This window comes from Dendropsophus ebraccatus, chromosome 8 (assembly GCF_027789765.1).
Source record: "Dendropsophus ebraccatus isolate aDenEbr1 chromosome 8, aDenEbr1.pat, whole genome shotgun sequence".
NCBI classification, from domain to species: domain Eukaryota; kingdom Metazoa; phylum Chordata; class Amphibia; order Anura; family Hylidae; genus Dendropsophus; species Dendropsophus ebraccatus.
Genome location: NC_091461.1, coordinates 1278356 through 1302909, shown reverse-complemented (window position 1 = coordinate 1302909; position 24554 = coordinate 1278356). Strand labels below are relative to the sequence as shown.

Below are 24554 nucleotides of genomic sequence, written 5' to 3'. Positions count from 1 at the left end.
CCGCAGGTGTACAGGAGCATCGGGCGGGCGCCAGGAGCTCCGGGGTGAGCGGCCACCGGGAGATCACGCACAGTAAGCGGCGGGTGAGTGGCGGGCGAGCGGCGGGTGAGTGGCAGGCGGGCACAGCCGCTGCAGGTGCACAGGAGCACCAGGGTGAGCGGCGGGCGAACGCCGCCACGGCCTCTACTGAGGGAGGGATGGGGGGGGCACACAGTGGGGTGAGCTTGGGGCGGGGTACACTCTGCTGTCAGAGAGGGTGACTGTATTGGTTCATGAAGCTCTGACTCTGGTGTCTTCACTATATATCAGTATCATACTAAAGCACCACTCCGACCACAGACACAGCATATAACATCGGTGGAAGTTTCCTTGTGTATCTGACACTGCCTGTACTGGTGCTGATCGGAGGCCAGGTATATAGCAGTGGACCTGTGTGTTTGTTTCCCTCAGCCTACACCCCCAGGCAGATATATGTATATATATATATATATATATATATATATATATATATATATATATATATATATGTGTGTGTAATTCTATCATTGACGCATGATAATTTGCACAGCCATTGCCTTGGTGTAATTGTCTCCTGAATATCCTAGAGTCACGTCTAGGTGAAACGCGTAGGGACACAATTGATTTTTGAGACCTGATTTACCTATAATTCTATCATACATTGTCTTACCTAGTATGTAGTAGGGCCGATGGAGCTATGTAGTGTGAGGCAATAGGAGGGTCAACACTCCTATATCTGTTGGAAAGTGCCGCTGTGTGTAGAAAAATATATTTTATTCCTTTTAATGCATGGTAACAATATGACACTATATATATTCGGCATATTGGGACCATCTGTGCACTGAATCGGTGACACCACTGTGATTCTTCTGCTTATACCCTTGTGGTAACCCATTCTGTGCCCGACTGACTCTCATCTCTCTCCACCCTCTCTGCTTTGACCCTTATGGTAACCCATTCTGTGCGCGGCTGGCTTTCATCTCTCTCCACCCTCTCCGCACTGACCCTTGTGGTAACCCATTCTGTGCCCGGTTGGCTCTCCCCTCTCTCCACCCTCTCCGCTCTGACCCTTGTGGTAACCCATTCTGTGCCCGGCTGGCTCTCATCTCTCTCCACCCTCTCCGCACTTACCCTTGTGGTAACCCATTCTGTGCGCGGCTGGCTTTCATCTCTCTCCACCCTCTCCGCACTGACCCTTGTGGTAACCCATTCTGTGCCCGGTTGGCTCTCACCTCTCTCCACCCTCTCCGCTCTGACCCTTGTGGTAACCCATTCTGTGCGCGGCTGGCTTTCATCTCTCTCCACCCTCTCCGCACTGACCCTTGTGGTAACCCATTCTGTGCCCGGTTGGCTCTCACCTCTCTCCACCCTCTCCGCTCTGACCCTTGTGGTAACCCATTCTGTGCCCGGCTGGCTCTCATCTCTCTCCACCCTCTCAGCTCTGACCCTTGTGGACTTTGCTCTCATGTGACACATTAACCAATCTTCTCTCCTCCTAAATTTCTGCGTCTATGAAAGGATGGCTAGTAACAGGAAAGTGCTGGAAAGTAGTATGGAGAGAAGGGAGAAGATCTCGCCGCGACGCCCTAAAAAAACGTAAAATAGATAAAGGTCATTAAAAAGTCTGGAGGGGGACAGAGGCTTCTAGAGGGGGAAAGAGGAGTCTGGAGGGAGACAGAGGCTTTTAGAGGGGGACAGAGGAGTCTGGAGGGGGACAGAGGCTTCTAGAGGGGGACAGAGGAGTCTGGAGGGGGACAGAGGAGTCTGGAGGGGGACAGAGGAGTCTGGAGGGGGACAGAGGAGTCTGGAGGAGGACAGAGGAGTCTGGAGGAGGACTGAGTCTGGAGGGGGACTGAGGCGTCTGGAGAAGGAAGAGGAGTCTGGAGGGGGACAGAGGCTTCTAGAGGGGGACAGAGGAGTCTGGAGGGGGACAGAGGAGTCTGGAGGGGGACAGAGGAGTCTGGAGGGGGACAGAGGAGTCTGGAGGAGGACTGAGTCTGGAGGGGGACTGAGTCTGGAGGGGGGCTGAGGCTTCTAGAGGGGGAAAGAGGAGTCTGGAGGGAGACAGAGGCTTTTAGAGGGGGACAGAGGAGTCTGGAGGGGAACTGAGGCTTCTAGAGGGGGACAGAGGCTTCTAGAGGGGGACAGAGGAGTCTGGAGGGGGACAGAGGAGTCTGGAGGGGGACAGAGGAGTCTGGAGGGGGACTGAGTCTGGAGGGGGGCTGAGGCTTCTAGAGAGAGACAGAAGAGTCTGGAGAAGGAAGAGGAGTCTGGAGGGAGACAGAGGCTTCTAGAGGGAGACAGAGGAGTCCGGCAGCCGGTCCCTCTCTCATACATGGGTGCTTGGTTTGGGTCAGTCATTCAGTCCGTCGTTCAGCCACTCTCTGCACGGACGTGACATGACAATGATTAAAAGAGCCAAAAAGACTGTTTGCTTAGTAAAACTTCACAGCGATCGTTCAGCTGCCCGAGGAGACGCTGCCATCTTCTCGCCATGTTTACAATGAACCCGTGAGAGAAGATTCTCAGACGCATCTTTCATCATTTGTGAGGTCATTGATCACGGACGCCAATATGGAGAAAGATGTGATCAGCTGCCGCTGTGAATAGATTGTTCAATCGTTGTTCAGCCATCACTGTCCCATGTGATGTGTACGAGGCCCTAATATACCGTGTACGGGGCCCTAATATACCGTGTACGGGGCCCTAATATACCGTGTACGGGGCCCTAATATACCGTGTACAGGGCCCTAATATACCGCGTACGGGGCCCTAATATACCGTGTACGGGGCCCTAATATACCGTGTACGGGGCCCTAATACACCGTGTACGGGGCCCTAATACACCGTGTACGGGGCCCTAATATAACGTGTTTGGGGCCCTAATATACCGTGTGGGGCCCTAATATAAGGTGTGCGGGGTCCTCATATGACATGTACAGGGGCCCTAATATACCGTGTATGGGTCCTAATATAATTTGTACAGGGGCCCTAATATAACTCGTTCGGGGCCCTAATATAACGTGTGTGGGTCCTAATATAATGTGTACAGGGGCCCTAATATAACGTGTACAGGGGCCCCAATATAACGTGTATGGGTCCTAATATAATGTGTACAGGGGCCCTAATATAACGTGTACAGGGGCCCCAATATAACGTGTATGGGTCCTAATATAATGTGTACAGGGGCCCTAATATAACGTGTGTGGGGCCCTAATATACCGTTTACGGGGCCCTAATATAACGTGTTTGGGGTCCTTATATACCGTGTTTGGGGTCCTAATATACCGCGTACGGAGTCCTAATATAATATGTACAGGGTCTTAATAAAATGTGTACGGGGCCCTAATATAACGTGTTTGGGGTCCTCATATAACATGTACAGGGCCCTAATGTGTATGGGGCTCAAATATAATGTGTGCGGGGGCCCTAATATAACGTGTACAGGGTCCTAATATAACGTGTGGGGCCCTAATATAAGGTGTGCGGGGTCCTAATATAACGTGTACGGGGCCCTAATATAACGTGTACGGGGCCCTAATATAACGTGTATGGGTCCTAATATAACGTGTATGGGTCCTAATACAACGTGTACAGGGGCCCTAATATAACGTGTACGGGGCCCTAATATAACGTGTACAGGGGCCCTAATATAACGTGTACAGGGGCCCTAATATAACGTGTACGGGTCCTAATATAACGTGTGTGGGGCCCTAATATAACATGTGTGGGGCCCTAATATAACATGTGTGGGGCCCTAATATAAGGTGTGCGGGGTCGTCATATGACATGTACAGGGGCCCTAATATAACGTGTACGGGGCCCTAATATAACGTGTACGGGTCCTAATATAACGTGTGTGGGGCCCTAATATAACATGTGTGGGGCCCTAATATAAGGTGTGCGGGGTCCTCATATGACATGTACAGGGGCCCTAATATAACACGTTCGGGGCCCTAATATAACGTGTATGGGTCCTAATATAATGTGTACAAGGGCCCTAATATAACGTGTGTGGGGTCCTAATATAACGTGTACAGGGGCCCTAATATACCGTGTGTGGGGTCCTAATATAATGTGTACAGGGGCCCTAATATAACGTGTACAGGGGCCCTAATATAATGTGTGCAGGGGCCCTAATATAATGTGTACAGGGGCCCTAATATAATGTGTACAGGGGCCCTAATATAATGTGTACAGAGGCCCTAATATACCGTGTGTGGGGCCCTAATATAACGTGTACAGGGGCCCTAATATAATGTGTATGGGTCCTAATATAACGTGTACAGGGGCCCTAATATAATGTGTACAGGGGCCCTAATATAACGTGTGTGGGGTCCTAATATAATGTGTACAGGGGCCCTAATATAACGTGTACAGGGGCCCTAATATAATGTGTACAGGGGCCCTAATATAACGTGTACAGGGGCCCTAATATAACGTGTACAGGGGCCCTAATATAATGTGTACAGGGGCCCTAATATAACGTGTATGAGTCCTAATATAACGTGTACAGGGGCCCTAATATAACGTGTGTGGGGCCCTAATATAATGTGTACAGGGGCCCTAATATAATGTGTACAGGGGCCCTAATATAACGTGTACAGGGGCCCTAATATAACGTGTACAGGGGCCCTAATATAACGTGTACAGGGGCCCTAATATAATGTGTACAGGGGCCCTAATATAATGTGTACAGGGGCTCTAATATAATGTGTACAGGGGCCCTAATATACCGTGTGTGGGGCCCTAATATAATGTGTACAGGGGCCCTAATATAATGTGTACAGGGGCCCTAATATAATGTGTGTGGGGCCCTAATATAATGTGTACAGGGGCCCTAATATAATGTGTACAGGGGCCCTAATATAATGTGTACAGGGGCCCTAATATACCGTGTGTGGGGCCCTAATATAATGTGTACAGGGGCCCTAATATAATGTGTACAGGGGCCCTAATATACCGTGAGTGGGGCCCTAATATAATGTGTACAGGGGCCCTAATATAATGTGTACAGGGGCCCTAATATACCGTGAGTGGGGCCCTAATATAATGTGTACAGGGGCCCTAATATAACGTGTACAGGGGCCCTAATATAATGTGTACAGGGGCCCTAATATAATGTGTACAGGGGCCCTAATATAATGTGTACAGGGGCCCTAATATACCGTGAGTGGGGCCCTAATATGTGTACAGGGGCCCTAATATAACGTGTACAGGGGCCCTAATATAATGTGTACAGGGGCCCTAATATAATGTGTACAGGGGCCCTAATATAATGTGTACAGGGGCCCTAATATAATGTGTACAGGGGCCCTAATATAATGTGTACAGGGGCCCTAATATACCGTGTGTGGGGCCCTAATATAATGTGTACAGGGGCCCTAATATAATGTGTACAGGGGCCCTAATATAATGTGTATGGGTCCTAATATAATGTGTACAGGGGCCCTAATATAATGTGTACAGGGGCCCTAATATAATGTGTACAGGGGCTCTAATATAATGTGTACAGGGGCCCTAATATAATGTGTACAGGGGCCCTAATATACCGTGAGTGGGGCCCTAATATAATGTGTACAGGGGCCCCTAATATAATGTGTACAGGGGGCCCTAATATAATGTGTACGGGGCCCTAATATAATGTGTACGGGGCCCTAATATACCGTGTATGGGTCCTAATATAATGTGTACAGGGGCCCTAATATAATGTGTACGGGGCCCTAATATACCGTGTATGGGTCCTAATATAATGTGTACAGGGGCCCTAATATAATGTGTACAGGGGCCCTAATATAACGTGTACAGGGGCCCTAATATAACGTGAGTGGGGCCCTAATATAATGTGTACAGGGGCCCTAATATACCGTGTATGGGTCCTAATATAACGTGTATGGGTCCTAATATAATGTGTACAGGGGCCCTAATATAACGTGTACAGGGGCCCTAATATAATGTGTACAGGGGCTCTAATATAATGTGTACAGGGGCCCTAATATAATGTGTACAGGGGCCCTAATATACCGTGAGTGGGGCCCTAATATAATGTGTACAGGGGCCCTAATATAATGTGTACAGGGGCCCTAATATAATGTGTACGGGGCCCTAATATAATGTGTACGGGGCCCTAATATACCGTGTATGGGTCCTAATATAATGTGTACAGGGGCCCTAATATAATGTGTACGGGGCCCTAATATACCGTGTATGGGTCCTAATATAATGTGTACAGGGGCCCTAATATAATGTGTACAGGGGCCCTAATATAACGTGTACAGGGGCCCTAATATAACGTGAGTGGGGCCCTAATATAATGTGTACAGGGGCCCTAATATACCGTGTATGGGTCCTAATATAACGTGTATGGGTCCTAATATAATGTGTACAGGGGCCCTAATATAACGTGTACAGGGGCCCTAATATAATGTGTACAGGGGCCCTAATATAATGTGTACAGGGGCCCTAATATAACGTGTACAGGGGCCTGATGTGTGCGGCTGCACTCGGCATCTATAGACTCTGCCTTGTCGGACAGCACTGGGTGCACGGTGTGGTGTCTGCCCGGAGGGATGACCTTTACTCACAGTAAGAATCCCCCCCCCCCAGCTCTCCCCCTCCCCCCCCCCAGCTCTCCCCCTCCTCCCCCCCCAGCTCTCCCCCTCCCCGGCTGTCACTGAATGGCTCCCTGTGAAGGAGTGTGCAGCCCAGGAGCCTATAGCAGAGCGGAGCCCATAGACACAACCCCCAGCCCTATAGGAGACACGGCATATAAAAGTGTGTGATGTGGCTGTGCCCGCCCCACCAGCCTGCTGCCACCCTACAGCCACCGCACCAGTAAGTGCAACAGTGTGTACTACTACTGCAAGAGTAAGTGCAATGTATGGAGTGTGTAATAATACCGCACCACTATGTGCAATGTATGGAGTGTGTAATAATACCGCACCACTATGTGCAACGTATGGAGTGTGTAATAATACCGCACCACTATGTGCAATGTATGGAGTGTGTAATAATACCGCACCACTATGTGCAATGTATGGAGTGTGTAATAATACCGCACCACTATGTGCAATGTATGGAGTGTGTAATAATACCGCACCACTATGTGCAATGTATGGAGTGTGTAATAATATACCGCACCCACTATGTGCAATGGTATGGAGTGTGTAATAATACCGCACCACTATGTGCAATGTATGGAGTGGTGTAATAATACCGCACCACTATGTGCAATGTATGGAGTGTGTAATAATACCGCACCACTATGTGCAATGTATGGAGTGTGTAATAATACCGCACCACTATGTGCAATGTATGGAGTGTGTAATAATACCGCACCACTATGTGCAATGTATGGAGTGTGTACTACTACTGCAAGAGTAAGTGCAATGTATGGAGTGTGTAATAATACCGCACCAGTAAGTGCAACAGTGTGTACTACTACTGCAAGAGTAAGTGCAATGTATGAAGTGTGTAATAATACCGCACCACTATGTGCAATGTATGGAGTGTGTAAAAATACCGCACCACTATGTGCAAGTGTGTACTACTACTGCAAGAGTAAGTGCAATGTATGGAGTGTGTACTACTACTGCAAGAGTAAGTGCAATGTATGGACCGTGTAATAATACCGCACCACTATGTGCAACGTATGGAGTGTGTAATAATACCGCACCACTATGTGCAATGTATGGAGTGTGTAATAGTAATGTATAGAGATCAGTGAGTACAGTACCTTTGTATGCAGATCAGTAAGTACAGTGCCTCTGTATGGAGATCAGTGAGTACAGTGCCTCTGTGTGGAGATCAGTGAGTACAGTGCCTCTGTATGGAGATCAGTGAGTACAGTGCCTCTGTATAGAGATCAGTGAGTACAGTGCCTCTGTAAAGAGATCAGTGAGTACAGTGCCTCTGTATAGAGATCAGTGAGTACAGTGCCTCTGTATGGAGTTCAGTGAGTACAGTGCCTCTGTATGGAGTTCAGTGAGTACAGTGCCTCTGTATGGAGATCAGTGAGTACAGTGCCTCTGTATGGAGTTCAGTGAGTACAGTGCCTCTGTATAGAGATCAGTGAGTACAGTGCCTCTGTATAGAGATCAGTGAGTACAGTGCCTCTGTATGGAGTTCAGTGAGTACAGTGCCTGTGTATAGAGATCAGTGAGTACAGTGCCTGTGTATAGAGATCAGTGAGTACAGTGCCTCTGTATAGAGATCAGTGAGTACAGTGCCTCTGTATGGAGTTCAGTGAGTACAGTGCCTCTGTGTGGAGATCAGTTAGTACAGTGCCTCTGTATGGAGATCAGTGAGTACAGTGCCTCTGTATGGAGTTCAGTGAGTACAGTGCCTCTGTATGGACTTCAGTGAGTACAGTGCCTCTGTATGGAGATCAGTGAGTACAGTGCCTCTGTATAGAGATCAGTGAGTACAGTGCCTCTGTGTGGAGATCAGTTAGTACAGTGCCTCTGTATGGAGATCAGGGAGTACAGTGCCTCTGTATGGAGATCAGTTAGTACAGTGCCTCTGTAAAGAGATCAGTGAGTACAGTGCCTCTATATAGACATCAGTGAGTACAGTGCCTCTGTGTGGAGATCGAGTACAGTGCCTCTCTGTGGAGTTTAGTGAGTACAGTGCCTCTGTATGGAGATCAGTTAGTACAGTGCCTCTGTATGGAATGCAGTTAGTACAGTGCCTCTGTGTGGAGATCAGTGAGTACAGTGCCTCTGTGTGGAGATCAGTGAGTACAGTGCCTCTGTATGGAGATCAGTTAGTACAGTGCCTCTGTATGGAGATCAGTTAGTACAGTGCCTCTGTAAAGAGATCAGTGAGTACAGTGCCTCTATATATAGATCAGTGAGTACAGTGCCTCTGTGTGGAGATCATCGAGTACAGTGCCTCTGTGTGGAGTTCAGTGAGTACAGTGCCTCTGTATGGAGTTCAGTGAGTACAGTGCCTCTGTATGGAGATCAGTGAGTACAGTGCCTCTGTATGGAATGCAGTTAGTACAGTGCCTCTGTATGGAGATCAGTGAGTACAGTGCCTCTGTATGGAGTTCAGTGAGTACAGTGCCTCTGTATGGAGATCAGTGAGTACAGTGCCTCTGTATAGAGATCAGTGAGTACAGTGCCTCTGTATGGAGTTCAGTAAGTACAGTGCCTCTGTATAGAGATCAGTGAGTACAGTGCCTCTGTATAGAGATCAGTGAGTACAGTGCCTCTGTGTGGAGATCAGTTAGTACAGTGCCTCTGTATGGAGATCAGTGAGTACAGTGCCTCTGTATGGAGATCAGTTAGTACAGTGCCTCTGTAAAGAGATCAGTGAGTACAGTGCCTCTATATAGAGATCAGTGAGTACAGTGCCTCTGTGTGGAGATCATCGAGTACAGTGCCTCTGTGTGGAGTTCAGTGAGTACAGTGCCTCTGTATGGAGTTCAGTGAGTACAGTGCCTCTGTATGGAGTTCAGTGAGTACAGTGCCTCTGTATGGACTTCAGTGAGTACAAGTGCCATCTGTATGGAGTTCAGTGAGTACAGTGCTTCTGTATGGAGATCAGTGAGTACAGTGCCTCTGTATGGAGTTCAGTGAGTACAGTGCTTCTGTATGGAATGCAGTTAGTACAGTGCCTCTGTATGGAGATCAGTGAGTACAGTGCCTCTGTACGGAGATCAGTGAGTACAGTGCCTCTGTATAGAGATCAGTGAGTACAGTGCCTCTGTATAGAGATCAGTGAGTACAGTGCCTCTGTATAGAGATCAGTGAGTACAGTGCCTCTGTGTGGAGATCATCGAGTACAGTGCCTCTGTGTGGAGTTCAGTGAGTACAGTGCCTCTGTATGGAGTTCAGTGAGTACAGTGCCTCTGTATGGAGTTCAGTGAGTACAGTGCCTCTGTATGGACTTCAGTGAGTACAGTGCCTCTGTATGGAGTTCAGTGAGTACAGTGCTTCTGTATGGAGATCAGTGAGTACAGTGCCTCTGTATGGAGTTCAGTGAGTACAGTGCTTCTGTATGGAATGCAGTTAGTACAGTGCCTCTGTATGGAGATCAGTGAGTACAGTGCCTCTGTACGGAGATCAGTGAGTACAGTGCCTCTGTATAGAGATCAGTGAGTACAGTGCCTCTGTATAGAGATCAGTGAGTACAGTGCCTCTGTATAGAGATCAGTGAGTACAGTGCCTCTGTATTGAGATTAGTGAGTACAGTGCCTCTGTGTGGAGATCAGTTAGTACAGTGCCTCTGTATGGAGATCAGTGAGTACAGTGCCTCTGTACGGAGATCAGTGAGTACAGTGCCTCTGTACGGAGATCAGTGAGTACAGTGCCTCTGTATGGAGATCAGTGAGTACAGTGCCTCTGTATGGAGATAAGTGAGTACAGTGCCTCTGTATGGAGATCAGTGAGTACAGTGCCTCTGTACGGAGATCAGTGAGTACAGTGCCTCTGTGTGGAGATCAGTTAGGACAGTGCCTCTGTATGGAGATCAGTGAGTACAGTGCCTCTGTATGGAGATCAGTGAGTACAGTGCCTCTGTGTGGAGTTCAGTGAGTACAGTGCTTCTGTATGGAATGCAGTTAGTACAGTGCCTCTGTAAAGAGACCAGTGAATACAGTGCCTCTGTGTGGAGATCAGTGAGTACAGTGCCTCTGTATGGAGATCAGTGAGTACAGTGCCTCTGTACGGAGATCAGTGAGTACAGTGCCTCTGTACGGAGATCAGTGAGTACAGTGCTTTTGTAAGAAGTTCCCTTTAACACTTTACTATACATCTGTCCTTTCTGTAGACTGCCCAGAATGGCCCACAAGTTCCCAGCACTCACCACTGAACAGAAGAAGGAGCTGGCGGAGATCGCTCAGCGTATTGTCAAGGATGGCAGAGGAATACTGGCAGCAGATGAGTCTGTGGGTAGGTATCATTATGTCATATATAGCATTGAGGAGGACAAGGGTACCTCGTACCATTGATGGACCCCAATTATAGACTGGTCTATGCTGGAAATTACTTCCCCCTCCATGATCGTTGGACCAGTCCACGACCCTTCTTTGTTAACTATACGCGTTCTCACCACCCAGTAGCCTCCAAGATTGGACCAACCAGATGTGGGGCCCCTGTAGCTTTCCATCCAGTGGAATCATCAGAGTTGGTCAGTACTGTTTATTGTCGGGAATCTTCCACCTCGTCTATCCACTTACTGGACAATCCATAGTGTATTTCTGGTGGAACGCCATTATACTCCTTAAGAGTTCCATCCAAGGTCGCTTCTCTCTAAACTCAGGCTCTCCAGCTGTTACAAAACTACAATTCCCATCTTGCCTGTAGAGCTAAAGCTTTGGCGGTCCAGGCATGATGGGACTTGTCATCTTATAACAGCTGGAGGGTGATTACCGTACAGTCCTTGTTTTAAAAGTGTACAATACCTCTGCACACCCCGGTTGATCTCCTCACTTCTGCCGATCCCCGCAGCCGCTAGAAGTTCAGAGCCGCTCTCTGAAGTGGCCAATCGTGATTGCGGTGGTCCTATCTCAGCCCGTGAGTGGCTGAGCAGCCTGTCACTTCAGAGAGCGTCTCTGAAGTCCCAGCAGCGGCTGCGGGGACCAAGCAGAAGCGGGGAAAGCACAAGGGCGCGGTCAGGTAGGTATAAACTTTATTATCAGCGGTCGGCCGTGCATTGTTATTACACGTAGCGATGCACGCCCTGAGGCGGATGATTTTTAGGTGGGAATAAACGACAAAGATCAGCTGATTTCATTGTTGTCATCGGCTGATCGTTGTCTTTATTATACAAAGCTGATTTGGCAGATTATCGCTCTGTGTAATACGGCCCTTAGAGGCCTTGTTTGCCTTGTTCTAAGACTTGACCTAATGTCTTGGAGATGATCCCACCTCCTAGCGGTGAGATATCAGATGGTTAATAATAATAACCAACTTCTCCTCTTAGGGACCATGGGCAGCCGCCTAAAGCGCATCAACGTGGAGAACACAGAAGAAAACAGACGCCTGTTCCGTAACCTTCTCTTCAGTTCTGACCCCAAACTGAATGAGAGCATTGGTGGTGTCATCCTTTTCCATGAAACGTTGTACCAAAAGTCCAACAGTGGAGTCCCATTCCCCAAAGTCCTGAAGGATCTGGGCATTGTGGTGGGGATTAAGGTCTGTGCCCAGTCACTTGATTTCTTCTTTCCAGAGATCTATAATGACATCTTCCTCAACATCTCGTCTGTTCTGTCTTCCACAGGTGGATAAAGGCACAGCTGCTCTTGCTGGGACAGATGGAGAGACCACCACTCAAGGTCAGTACCTAGATCTATGGAACAACCCAAAACAGGTCCACACCAGCCCACCCTGCCCCTTCCAAATTCTTGGCTCTTCCAATTTCAGGTCTGGATGGACTTGGAGAGAGATGTGCTCAGTATAAGAAGGATGGTGTTGACTTTGCCAAATGGCGATGCGTGCTAAAGATCTCAGACCATGCACCCTCGAGCCTTGCAATTTACGAGAATGCCAACGTGTTGGCACGATATGCCAGCATATGCCAACAGGTAATTCTTCAGTTTTGCAATGTTTTGTTTTTCTGGTTGCTCTTGGCTCATAGTCATATCTGTATTTCATCTGGCACAATGTAAAGAGATCGCTCCTCCTGAGCTCCAAGAACAATGTAAAGAGATCGCTCCTCCTAAGCTCCAAGAACAATGTAAAGAGATCGCTCCTCCTGAGCTCCAGGAACAATGTAAAGAGATCGCTCCTCCTGAGCTCCAGGAACAATATAAAGAGATCGCTCCTCCTGAGCTCCAGGAACAACGTAAAGAGATCGCTCCTCCTGAGCTCCAGGAACAATATAAAGAGATCGCTCCTCCTGAGCTCCAAGAACAATGTAAAGAGATCGCTCCTCCTGAGCTCCAGGAACAACGTAAAGAGATCGCTCCTCCTGAGCTCCAGGAACAATGTAAAGAGATCGCTCCTCCTGAGCTCCAGGAACAACGTAAAGAGATCGCTCCTCCTGAGCTCCAAGAACAATGTAAAGAGATCGCTCCTCCTGAGCTCCAGGAACAACGTAAAGAGATCGCTCCTCCTGAGCTCCAAGAACCATGTAAAGAGATCGCTCCTCCTGAGCTCCAGGAACAATGTAAAGAGATCGCTCCTTCTGAGCTCCAGGAACAACGTAAAGAGATCGCTCCTCCTGAGCTCCGGGAACCATGTAAAGAGAGCGCTCCTCCTGAGCTCCGGGAACCATGTAAAGAGAGCGCTCCTCCTGAGCTCCAAGAACAATGTAAAGAGATCGCTCCTCCTGAGCTCCAAGAACAATGTAAAGAGATCGCTCCTCCTGAGCTCCAAGACTAATGTAAAGAGATCGCTCCTCCTGAGCTCCAAGAACAATGTAAAGAGATCGCTCCTCCTGAGCTCCAAGAACAATGTAAAGAGATCGCTCCTCCTGAGCTCCGGCACAATGTAAAGAGATCGCTCCTCCTGAGCTCCAAGAACAATGTAAAGAGAGCGCTCCTCCTGAGCTCCAAGAACAATGTAAAGAGATCGCTCCTCCTGAGCTCCAAGAACAATGTAAAGAGATCGCTCCTCCTGAGCTCCGGCACAATGTAAAGAGATCGCTCCTCCTGAGCTCCAAGAACAATGTAAAGAGATCGCTCCTCCTGAGCTCCAAGAACAATGTAAAGAGATCGCTCTTCCTGAGCTCCAAGAACAATGTAAAGAGATCGCTCCTCCTGAGCTCCAAGAACAATGTAAAGAGATCGCTGCTCCTGAGCTCCAAGAACAATGTAAAGAGATCGCTCCTCCTGAGCTCCAAGAACAATGTAAAGAGATCGCTCCTCCTGAGCTCCAAGAACCATGTAAAGAGATCGCTCCTCCTGAGCTCCAAGAACAATGTAAAGAGATCGCTCCTCCTGAGCTCCAAGAACAATGTAAAGAGATCGCTCTTCCTGAGCTCCAAGAACAATGTAAAGAGATCGCTCCTCCTGAGCTCCAAGAACAATGTAAAGAGATCGCTCCTCCTGAGCTCCAAGAACAATGTAAAGAGATCGCTGCTCCTGAGCTCCAAGAACAATGTAAAGAGATCGCTCCTCCTGAGCTCCAAGAACAATGTAAAGAGATCGCTGCTCCTGAGCTCCAAGAACAATGTAAGGAGATCGCTCCTCCTGAGCTCCAAGAACCATGTAAAGAGATCGCTCCTCCTGAGCTCCAGGAACAATATAAAGAATTGATCCTCCTGAGCTCCAAGAACAATGTAAAGAGATCGCTCCTCCTGAGCTCCAAGAACAATGTAAAGAGATCGCTCCTCCTGAGCTCCAAGAACAATGTAAAGAGATCGCTCCTCCTGAGCTCCGGCACAATGTAAAGAGATCGCTCCTCCTGAGCTCCAAGAACAATGTAAAGAGAGCGCTCCTCCTGAGCTCCAAGAACAATGTAAAGAGATCGCTCCTCCTGAGCTCCAAGAACAATGTAAAGAGATCGCTCCTCCTGAGCTCCGGCACAATGTAAAGAGATCGCTCCTCCTGAGCTCCAAGAACAATGTAAAGAGATCGCTCCTCCTGAGCTCCAAGAACAATGTAAAGAGATCGCTCTTCCTGAGCTCCAAGAACAATGTAAAGAGATCGCTCCTCCTGAGCTCCAAGAACAATGTAAAGAGATCGCTGCTCCTGAGCTCCAAGAACAATGTAAAGAGATCGCTCCTCCTGAGCTCCAAGAACAATGTAAAGAGATCGCTCCTCCTGAGCTCCAAGAACCATGTAAAGAGATCGCTCCTCCTGAGCTCCAAGAACAATGTAAAGAGATCGCTCCTCCTGAGCTCCAAGAACAATGTAAAGAGATCGCTCCTCCTGAGCTCCAAGAACAATGTAAAGAGATCGCTCCTCCTGAGCTCCAAGAACAATGTAAAGAGATCGCTCCTCCTGAGCTCCAAGAACAATGTAAAGAGATCGCTGCTCCTGAGCTCCAAGAACAATGTAAGAGATCGCTCCTCCTGAGCTCCAAGAACAATGTAAAGAGATCGCTGCTCCTGAGCTCCAAGAACAATGTAAGGAGATCGCTCCTCCTGAGCTCCAAGAACCATGTAAAGAGATCGCTCCTCCTGAGCTCCAGGAACAATATAAAGAATTGATCCTCCTGAGCTCCAAGAACAATGTAAAGAGATCGCTCCTCCTGAGCTCCAAGAACAATGTAAAGAGATCGCTCCTCCTGAGCTCCAAGAACAATGTAAAGAGATCGCTCCTCCTGAGCTCCAAGAACAATGTAAAGAGATCGCTGCTCCTGAGCTCCAAGAACAATGTAAAGAGATCGCTCCTCCTGAGCTCCGGCACAATGTAAAGAGATCGCTCCTCCTGAGCTCCAGGAACAATATAAAGAGATCGCTCCTCCTGAGCTCCAGGAACAATGTAAAGAGATCGCTCCTCCTGAGCTCCAAGAACCATGTAAAGAGATCGCTCCTCCTGAGCTCCAGGAACAATGTAAGGAGATCGCTCCTCCTGAGCTTTGACACATATAGTCGGTGCAGAAGGAAAGCGCTGATTAAGGGTCCTATTACATGGATTATCGAGTGAAAAATCGTTATATCTTTAAAATTTAAGTGAAAATCTTTTTGTGCGTATGCGGCAATGGTCAGACAACTAACAATAATGTATCCCTATGTCAGTAACTATGGTTAATCGTTCGGTGTATGTACACAACTGTGTAATATGGTGAAAATGTTTAACTTTAATTAGAAAAAAACGAAAAATCACTTAGTCTAATAAGACCCTAAGCAAGAAAAAGGAGCTAACCCCGTCCGACAGATAAGACTGAGCATGATCAGGACTCCAGTGGGGATAGCCTAGAACCTGATGTCACTACTATATCTATTTATCAGTATATGCATGAGTATACGCTGTATTATCATCAGTATACGCTGTATATGCATCAGTATGTGGTGTATATGCATCAGTATGTGGTGTATGTGGTGTATATGCATCAGCATGTGGTGTATGTGGTGTATATGCATCAGTATACAGTGTATATGCATCAGTATACAGTGTATATGCATCAGTATACGCTGTATATGTATCAGTATACGCTTATATACATCAGTATACGCTGTATATGCGTCAGTATGTGGTTTATATGCATCAGTATACGCTGTATATGCATCAGTATACACTGTATATGTATACGCTTATATACATCAGTATACACTGTATATGCATCAGTATGTTGTGTATATGCATCCGTATACGCTGTATATGCATGAGTATACTCTGTATTATTATCAGTACGCTGTATATGCATGAGTATACGCTATATATGTATCAGTATGTGCTGTATATGTATCAGTATGCGCTGTATATGCATCAGTATACGGTGTATATGCATCAGTATATGGTGTATATGCATCAGTATATGGTGTATATGCATCAGTATATGGTGTATATGTATCAGTATGTGTTGTATATGCATCAGTATACGCTGTATATGTATCACTATGTGGTGTATATGCTGTATACGCTGTATATGTATTAGTATACGCTGTATATTCATCAGTGGAACTGGCAGGTGCATCCAATGCGATGGTGCTGCTGGATTGAAGCCTGACGCATGCTCTTCCTTCTGTCTCTATTCGGGGAGCACACATTCCATACAGTACATTCTACCCTTACTCAGGGGCTACCATAGATTATAGACGCACAATAGATTTCTGTCATTTTGGAACCAGAACGACCTTGACACCTTGGCCGGTTCCTTATTCTATCATTTTGTCTTTCAGAACGGCCTGGTGCCAATTGTCGAACCAGAAATTTTATCGGATGGATCACATGATCTCCAGAGATGCCAATATGAGACAGAGAAGGTGAGTGCCGCCATGTTGGGCATTGAAGTTCACGAGCAGCTTCATCCTGGTTAAACATTAACCTTGTTGTTTTTCATGTGTTCACGCTTATGGTGAGTGCAAGAGTCTGGGAAGGAAGCCAAGTGGAACTTAGACCCAGATGGTAGATGGCTCAGTCCTGGCCGCTGACACAGCGCCCTCCCGCCAGATTATATCCCATCAACAAGAATATATCAAGACAGGGACCCGAAGCAGCTGCAGGGCATATATCCAGGGACCAAAGCAGCTGCGGAGCATATATCCAGGGACCCGAAGAAGCTGCGGGGCATATATCCAGGGACCAAAGCAGCTGCGGGGCATATATCCAGGGACCCGAAGAAGCTGCGGGGCATATATCCAGGGACCCGAAGCAGCTGCAGGGCATATATCCAGGGAACGAAGCAGCTGGGGGACATATATCCAGGGACCCGAAGCAGCTGCGGGGCATATATCCAGGGACTGAAGCAGCTGCAGGGCATATATCCAAGGACCAAAGCAGCTGTGGGGTATATATCCAGGGACCAAAGCAGCTGCGGGGCATATATCCAGGGACTGAAGCAGCTGCAGGGTATATATCCAGGGACCAAAGCAGCTGTGGGGTATATATCCAGGGACCAAAGCAGCTGCGGAGCATATATCCAGGTGAAACCTTCACACAGGGACCAAAGCAGCTGCGGAGCATATATCCAGGGACCCGAAGAAGCTGCGGGGCATATATCCAGGGACCCGAAGCAGCTGCGGGGCATATATCCAGGGAACGAAGCAGCTGGGGGGCATATATCCAGGGACTGAAGCAGCTGCAGGGTATATATCCAGGGACCAAAGCAGCTGCGGGGTATATATCCAGGGACCAAAGCAGCTGCGGGGTATATATCCAGGGACCAAAGCAGCTGTGGGGTATATATCCAGGGACCAAAGCAGCTGTGTGGTATATATCCAGGGACCAAAGCAGCTGTGGGGTATATATCTAGGGACCAAAGCAGCTGTGGGGTATATATCCAGGGACCAAAGCAGCTGTGGGGTATATATCCAGGGACCAAAGCAGCTGTGGGGTATATATCTAGGGACCAAAGCAGCTGTGGGGTATATATCTAGGGACCAAAGCAGCTGTGGGGTATGTATCCAGGGACCAAAGCAGCTGTGGGGTATATATCCAGGGACCAAAGCAGCTGTGGGGTATATATCCAGGGACCAAAGCAGCTGTGGGGTATATATCTAGGGACCAAAGCAGCTGTGGGGTATATATCCAGGGACCAAAGCAGCTGTGGGGTATATATCTAGGGACCAAAGCAGCTGTGGGGTATATATCCAGGGACCAAAGCAGCTGTGGGGTATATATCCAGGGACCAAAGCAGCTGTGGGGTATATATCTAGGGACCAAAGCAGCTGTGGGGTATATATCTAGGGACCAAAGCAGCTGCGGGGTATATATCCAGGGACCAAAGCAGCTGTGGGGTATATATCCAGGGACCAAAGCAGCTGTGGGGTATATATCTAGGGACCAAAGCAGCTGCGGGGCATATATCCAGGGACCAAACCAGCTGCGGGGTATATATCCAGGGACTGAAGCAGCTGCAGGGTATATATCCAGGGACCAAAGCAGCTGCGGGGTATATATCCAGGGACCCCAACCAGCTGCGGGGCATATATCCAGGGAACCCAATCAGCTGTGGGGTATATATCCAGGGACCCAAAGAAGCTGCGGGGCATATATCCAGGGACCCAAAGCAGCTGTGGGGCATATATCCAGGGATCCCAACCAGCTGCCGGGTATATATCCAGGGACCAAAGCAGCTGCGGGGTATATATCCAGGGACCGAACCAGCTGCCGGGTATATATCCAGGGACCAAAGCAGCTGCAGGGTATATATTCAGGGACCAAAGTAGCTGCGGGGTATATATCCAGGGACCGAACCAGCTGCGGGGTATATATCCAGGGACCAAAGCAGCTGCCGGGTATATATCCAGGGACCAAAGCAGCTGCGGGGTATATATCCAGGGACCAAAGCAGCTGTGGGGTATATATCCAGGGACCAAAGCAGCTGTGGGGTATATATCCAGGGACCAAAGCAGCTGTGGGGTATATATCCAGGGACCAAAGCAGCTGCGGGGTATATATCCAGGGACCAAAGCAGCAGCGGGGCACATATTCAGGGACCAAAGCAGCTGCGGAGCATATATTCAGGGACCAAAGCAGCTGTGGGGTATATATCCAGGGACCCGAAGCAGCTGCGGGGCATATATCCAGGGACCCCAATCAGCTGTGGGGTATATATCCAGGGACCCGAAGCAGCTGCGGGGCATATATCCAGGGATCCCAACCAGCTGCCGGGTATATATCCAGGGACCAAAGCAGCTGCGGGGTATATATCCAGGGACCCCCGGTCGCTACAATCAGATATAGTCTATGGTACAGCAGTAAGTGTTGTATTCTTCTGCAGCGCCACCACAGAACTAAAGTATTACAGAGTGTATGTGCGCTGCTTAGATGTGCTGGTTCATCTATCGTGATCTGTACAGATGTGGATGCTCAGCCCACTGGATGGTGACTTATCCCCCCAACAATAGAAATGATGAAATGCAACATACAGGACAAACATCCAACATACAGGACAAACATCCAACATACAGGACAAACATCCAACATACAGAACCAACATCACCGACCAACATCCATCATACAGGACCAACATCCAACATACAGGACCAACGTCCAATATCCCCGACAACATCCAACATACAGGACCAACATACAGAACCAACATCCAACATACAGGACCAACGTCCAACATACAGGACAAACATCCAACATACAGAACCAACATCACCGACCAACATCCAACATACAAGACCAACATCCATCATACAGGACCAACATCCAACATACAGGACAAACATCCAACATACAGGACAAACATCCAACATACAGAACCAACATCCAACATACAGAACCAACATCCAACATACAAGACAAACATCCAACATACAGGACAAACATCCAACATACAGAACCAACATCCAACATACAGGACAAACATCCAACATACAGAACCAACATCCAACATACAAGACCAACATCCAACATACAAGACCAACATCCAACATACAGGACCAACATCAAACATACCCAACATCCCCGACCAACATCCAACATACAGGACCAACCTCCAACATACAAGACCAACATCCAACATCCCCGACCAACATCCAACATACAGGAACAACATTCAACATCCCCGACCAACATCCAACATACAGGAATAACATCCAATATCCCCAACAACTATCAACATACAGGACCAACCTCCAACATACAGGACCAACGTCCAATATCCCAGACCAACATGCAACATCCCCGACCAACATTCAACATACAGGACCAACCTCCAACATACAGGACCAACATCCAATATCCCCGACCAACATCCAACATCTAACATACAGGAACAACATCCAATATCCCCGACCAACATCCAAAATCCCCGACCAACATCCAACATCTCCGACCAACATTCAACATACAGGACCAACGTCCAATATCCCCGACCAACATCCAACATATAGGACAAACATCCAACATACTCGACCATCCTTTCTCCAAATGCTGGTCAGGGTATAATGTCTACGACCAGCAGGGATACAGGTTGTGAGAATGGTGTAAACGTGTACATGTCCGTCTCTTGGCACAGGTCCTCTCTGCCGTATACGCAGCTCTTGTCCAGCATCACGTATATCTGGAGGGAACACTCTTAAAGCCCAACATGGTTACAGGTGGACAGTCCTGTCCCCAAAAATTCACCCCAGAGCAGGTCGCTATGGCAACTGTTACCGCTCTGAGACGCACTGTTCCTGCAGCTGTACCCGGTAATGATGCCTCCCCGTCTCCGCTCTATTCCTCCACTCTACAAATTCCTTCTTTTTCTCTAAAAATAAAAAAATGAAGTTTAGTATCAGGGAATGTAGTCAGGTGACCTGCTGACCCCGAGGGTGCAATGTCATAGCTCTGGTCAAGCAGGGATAGCCATTCCCTAATATACCGAGTAAGGAATCACCTTAGTTATACGCAGGAGGGTCCCTGCTACTACTCCAGCCTCCTCTGCCCTCCGCTCCCCATCCAGACTCCTCTGTCCTCCGCTTCCTGACGCTTCTGTCCTCCCACTCCTCCAGGCTCCTCTGTTCCTCCAGGCTCCTCTGTCCTCATCTTCCATGCTCCTCTGTTCCTTTTTCCTAGACCCTTTGTCTAGACTCCTCTGTTGGCTTCAGTTTCTTCAATCCCCCTCCACACTGTTCTGTCTTTATTCAGATAAGTCTGTCCACCTCCAGACCCCAGACCCCCTCTTTCCTTCAGACTCCTTTGTATTCCTGCAAACTAAAGGATCAGAAGTCAAAATTCAACATGTCCTCGTCTGGGTGGAGAGATCCTGGGTGGATTCCATGGAGATCTATTATTGTATTATAAAAGTCTTGTCTGCTTGGATAACTACAAGAGATGATAAATGGATTAGAAGGACCTGGCAGAGTTCTCTACCTCCACAGCGCCACCACAGGACTAATGAGATATTACAATTATTACTGAAATGAGCAGGCTGTGTGTATAACCATGGTTATGCTGGGTCCTCCAGAGGAAGAGGCCCTCTTAGCCCTAGAAAGACGATTTTGTGGGACTCTGCCCCCCATGGACAATCATTCCCCATTACGTGAGACTCTGCCCCCCATGGATAGTCAATCCCCGTTACCTGGGACTCTGCCCCCCATGAGCAGTCATTCCCCGTTACCTGGGACTCTTCCCCCCATGGATAGTCATTCCCTGTTACCTGGAACTCTGCCCCCCATGAGCAGTCATTCCCCGTTACCTGGGACTCTTCCCCCCATGGATAGTCATTCCCTGTTACCTGGGACTCTGCCCCCCATGGATAGTCAATCCCCGTTACCTGGGACTCTTCCCCCCATGGATAGTCATTCCCCGTTACCTGGGACTCTGCCCCCCATTCTTTTCTTCTTCTTTCTTTTCCTCTCATCTGAGGTTTCTTGCGTCATCAGTGACTTTTTATTGCAATAATTAATGTCCGTGACGTTGATCAAAGTCACTGATAAATAAGTCTATTCACCCGCACTCGACACCAGAGCTGTTGCTTATTTTGCCGTCTTTTTATTCATGTCCAGGTTTTCACAACATAGATGATGCGTTCATAATGATCAGTATACCCAGGTCGAGTGCCTGTATTATTCTGATATGAAGTATAGATGGTGGCCGGAACCATCTATACTTTGTTATACTGATCATTATGAACGCATCATCTATGTTGTGAAAACCTGGACATGAATAAAAAGACGGCAAAATAAGCAACAGCTCTGGAGTCGAGTGCGGGTGAATATAATTATTTATCAGTGACTTTTTATAACGCACTTTTCCAGGTATTTGCTTCTTGTCCGGAGGTCAGAGTGAAGAAGAAGCATCTCTCAACCTGAACGCCATGAACCGCTGCAATCTCCTCCGGCCCTGGCGTGTGTCCTTCTCGTACGGCCGCGCTCTGCAGGCCTCAGCGCTCTCTGCCTGGGTGGGGAAGGTAGAGAATGAGAAGGCGGCCCAGGAGGCGTTCCTCAAGAGAGCCAAGGTTAGTGCCGATCCTGCTCTACGTAGGTATGTGACCACTGAGCGCCATGTGACCACTGCGCACCATGCCACCACTGCGCGGGATGTGACCACTGTACGCCATGTGACCACTGTACGCCATGTGACCATTGCGCGGCATGTGACCACTGCACGCCATGTGACCACTATGCGCCATGTGACCACTGTACGCCATGTGACCATTGCGCGGCATGTGACCACTGCACGCCATGTGACCACTGTACGGCATGTGACCACTGTGCGCCATGTGACCATTGCGCGGCATGTGACCACTGCACGCCATGTGACCACTGTACGGCATGTGACCACTGTGCGCCATGTGACCACTGTGCGCCATGTGACCATTGCGCGGCATGTGACCACTGCACGCCATGTGACCACTGTACGGCATGTGACCACTGTGCGCCATGTGACCACTGTACGGCATGTGACCACTGTACGCCATGTGACCACTGTACGGCATGTTATTCATGTTAATCCCTAATTCTATATTATTCTGAAACTTCACCAATTTTCCCGTACACATCATCACCACCTCTATCATGGCAGATTGTTAAAGAGGCACTCCAACAAAAGTCTTTTTCTTTCAGATCAACAGGTTTCAGAAAGTTTATGATTTACTTGTATAAAAAAAATCTGTAATCTTTCAGTACTTATCAGCTGCTGTATGTCCTGCAGGAAGTGGTGTATTCTCTCCAGTCTTCCAGTACTTATCAGCTGCTGTATGTCCTGCAGGAAGTGGTGTATTCTCTCCAGTCTGACAAAGTGCTCTCTGCTGCCACCTCAGTCCATGTCAGGAACTGTCCAGAGCAGGAGAGGTTTTCTATGGGGATTTGCTGCTGCTCTGGACAGTTCCTGACATGGGCTGAGGTGGCAGCAGAGAGCACTGTGTCAGACTGGAGAGAATACACCACTTCCTGCAGGACATACAGCTGCTGATAAGTACTGGAAGACTGGAGATTTTTTTTAAACAGAAGTAAATGACAATCTGTATAACTTTCTGACACCAGTCGATTAAATAAGGTCATTTTTATGGTGGACAAAGTGGTTGGGGCTGAAGATGGAGCTACAAGCACCTGACTGGCCTGTATGGTTACGGTCACCCCCGATCGGGTAGGAGCGGCCCATCCTATCTATAGGCGACATAGAGGCAGCATGACCAGTGAGTGATTAGTATTGTTGTTGTGTTGCAGATCAATGGTCTGGCGTCTATCGGGAAATACGTCCCATCTGGATCCTCTGACGCAGCCTCCTCCGAGTCTCTCTTCCAAGCAAGTTACACCTACTGAGGTCCTCTCCGACACCTCCCCGCTGCCATAACAAACCTCCTCCATCTGCATGGCCTCCTCCACCTGCAGGGCCTCCTCCATCTATAGGACCTCCTCCACCTGCAGGGCCTTCTCCAGACACTGAGCCATTGTTGTTGGTGGTCCCACACTCTGCAGGAGACATGGATTTCAGGGGGGTGCATCCAAAACGTTACTATTCCATATGGTTCTGGGTCACGATTCCATGCTGGGAGAAGCGATGTCACCTTCATCGGCCGGAGGGGGGTATAAAGGCAATGAATATACTGTGTAAGAACCATCGGGAACATAAAGACAATAAATACTGTAAAATACTGTATATGTGTGTGTATAGGTATATATGTGTATATGTGTGTGTGTATGTGTATATGTGTGTCTGTGTATGTACACTCACCGGCCACTTTATTAGGTACACCTGTCCAACTGCACGTTACCACTTAATTTCTAATCAGCCAATCACATGGCGGCAACTCAGTGCATTAAGGCATGTAGACATGGTCAAGACAATCTCCTGCAGTTCAAACCGAGCATCAGTATGTGGAAGAAAGGTGATTTGGTGCCTTTGAACGTGGCATGGTTGTTGGTGCCAGAAGGGCTGGTCTGAGTATTTCAGAAACTGCTGATCTACTGGGATTTTCACGCACAACCATCTCTAGGGTTTACAGAGAATGGTCCGAAAAAGAAAAAACATCCAGTGAGCGGCCGTTCTGTGGGCGGAAATGCCTTGTTGATGCCAGAGGTCAGAGGAGAATGGGCAGACT

At 48.2% G+C, this 24554-nt stretch overlaps 1 protein-coding gene across 4 annotated transcripts; it reads left to right on the top strand.

Annotated features, from left to right (window-relative positions):
- Positions 1 to 6744: 6744 nt before the first annotated feature.
- On the top strand, positions 6745 to 24112 carry LOC138798942 (fructose-bisphosphate aldolase B-like). 4 transcript variants are annotated; one of them, XM_069979569.1, is made up of 9 exons: positions 6745 to 6852; positions 10792 to 10913; positions 11947 to 12158; positions 12244 to 12298; positions 12387 to 12547; positions 16753 to 16836; positions 20544 to 20718; positions 22270 to 22469; positions 23680 to 24112. In XM_069979569.1, exons 1-9 carry the CDS (start codon positions 6800 to 6802, stop codon positions 23773 to 23775), a joined length of 1158 nt encoding a protein of 385 aa, XP_069835670.1. In that variant the 5' UTR covers positions 6745 to 6799; the 3' UTR covers positions 23776 to 24112. The 4 variants fall into 4 exon arrangements, with proteins under 4 accessions (XP_069835670.1, XP_069835672.1, XP_069835673.1 ...); XM_069979571.1 differs by having other exon boundaries at positions 6798 to 6885; XM_069979572.1 differs by lacking the exon at positions 6745 to 6852 and adding an exon at positions 7444 to 7469.
- The last annotated feature ends 442 nt before the right edge of the window (positions 24113 to 24554 follow it).

What these genes read in the sequence shown, in the direction of transcription:
- LOC138798942 (XM_069979569.1), top strand. Translation starts at nt 6,800, where the DNA reads ATGTGGCTGTGCCCGCCCCACCAGCCTGCTGCCACCCTACAGCCACCG. An exon ending in GGCAGCAGATGAGTCTGTGG is followed by an intron (nt 10,914 to 11,946) that starts GTAGGTATCATT and finishes TTCTCCTCTTAG; the next exon opens with GGACCATGGGCAGCCGCCTA. An exon ending in ATGCCAGCATATGCCAACAG is followed by an intron (nt 12,548 to 16,752) that starts GTAATTCTTCAG and finishes TTTGTCTTTCAG; the next exon opens with AACGGCCTGGTGCCAATTGT.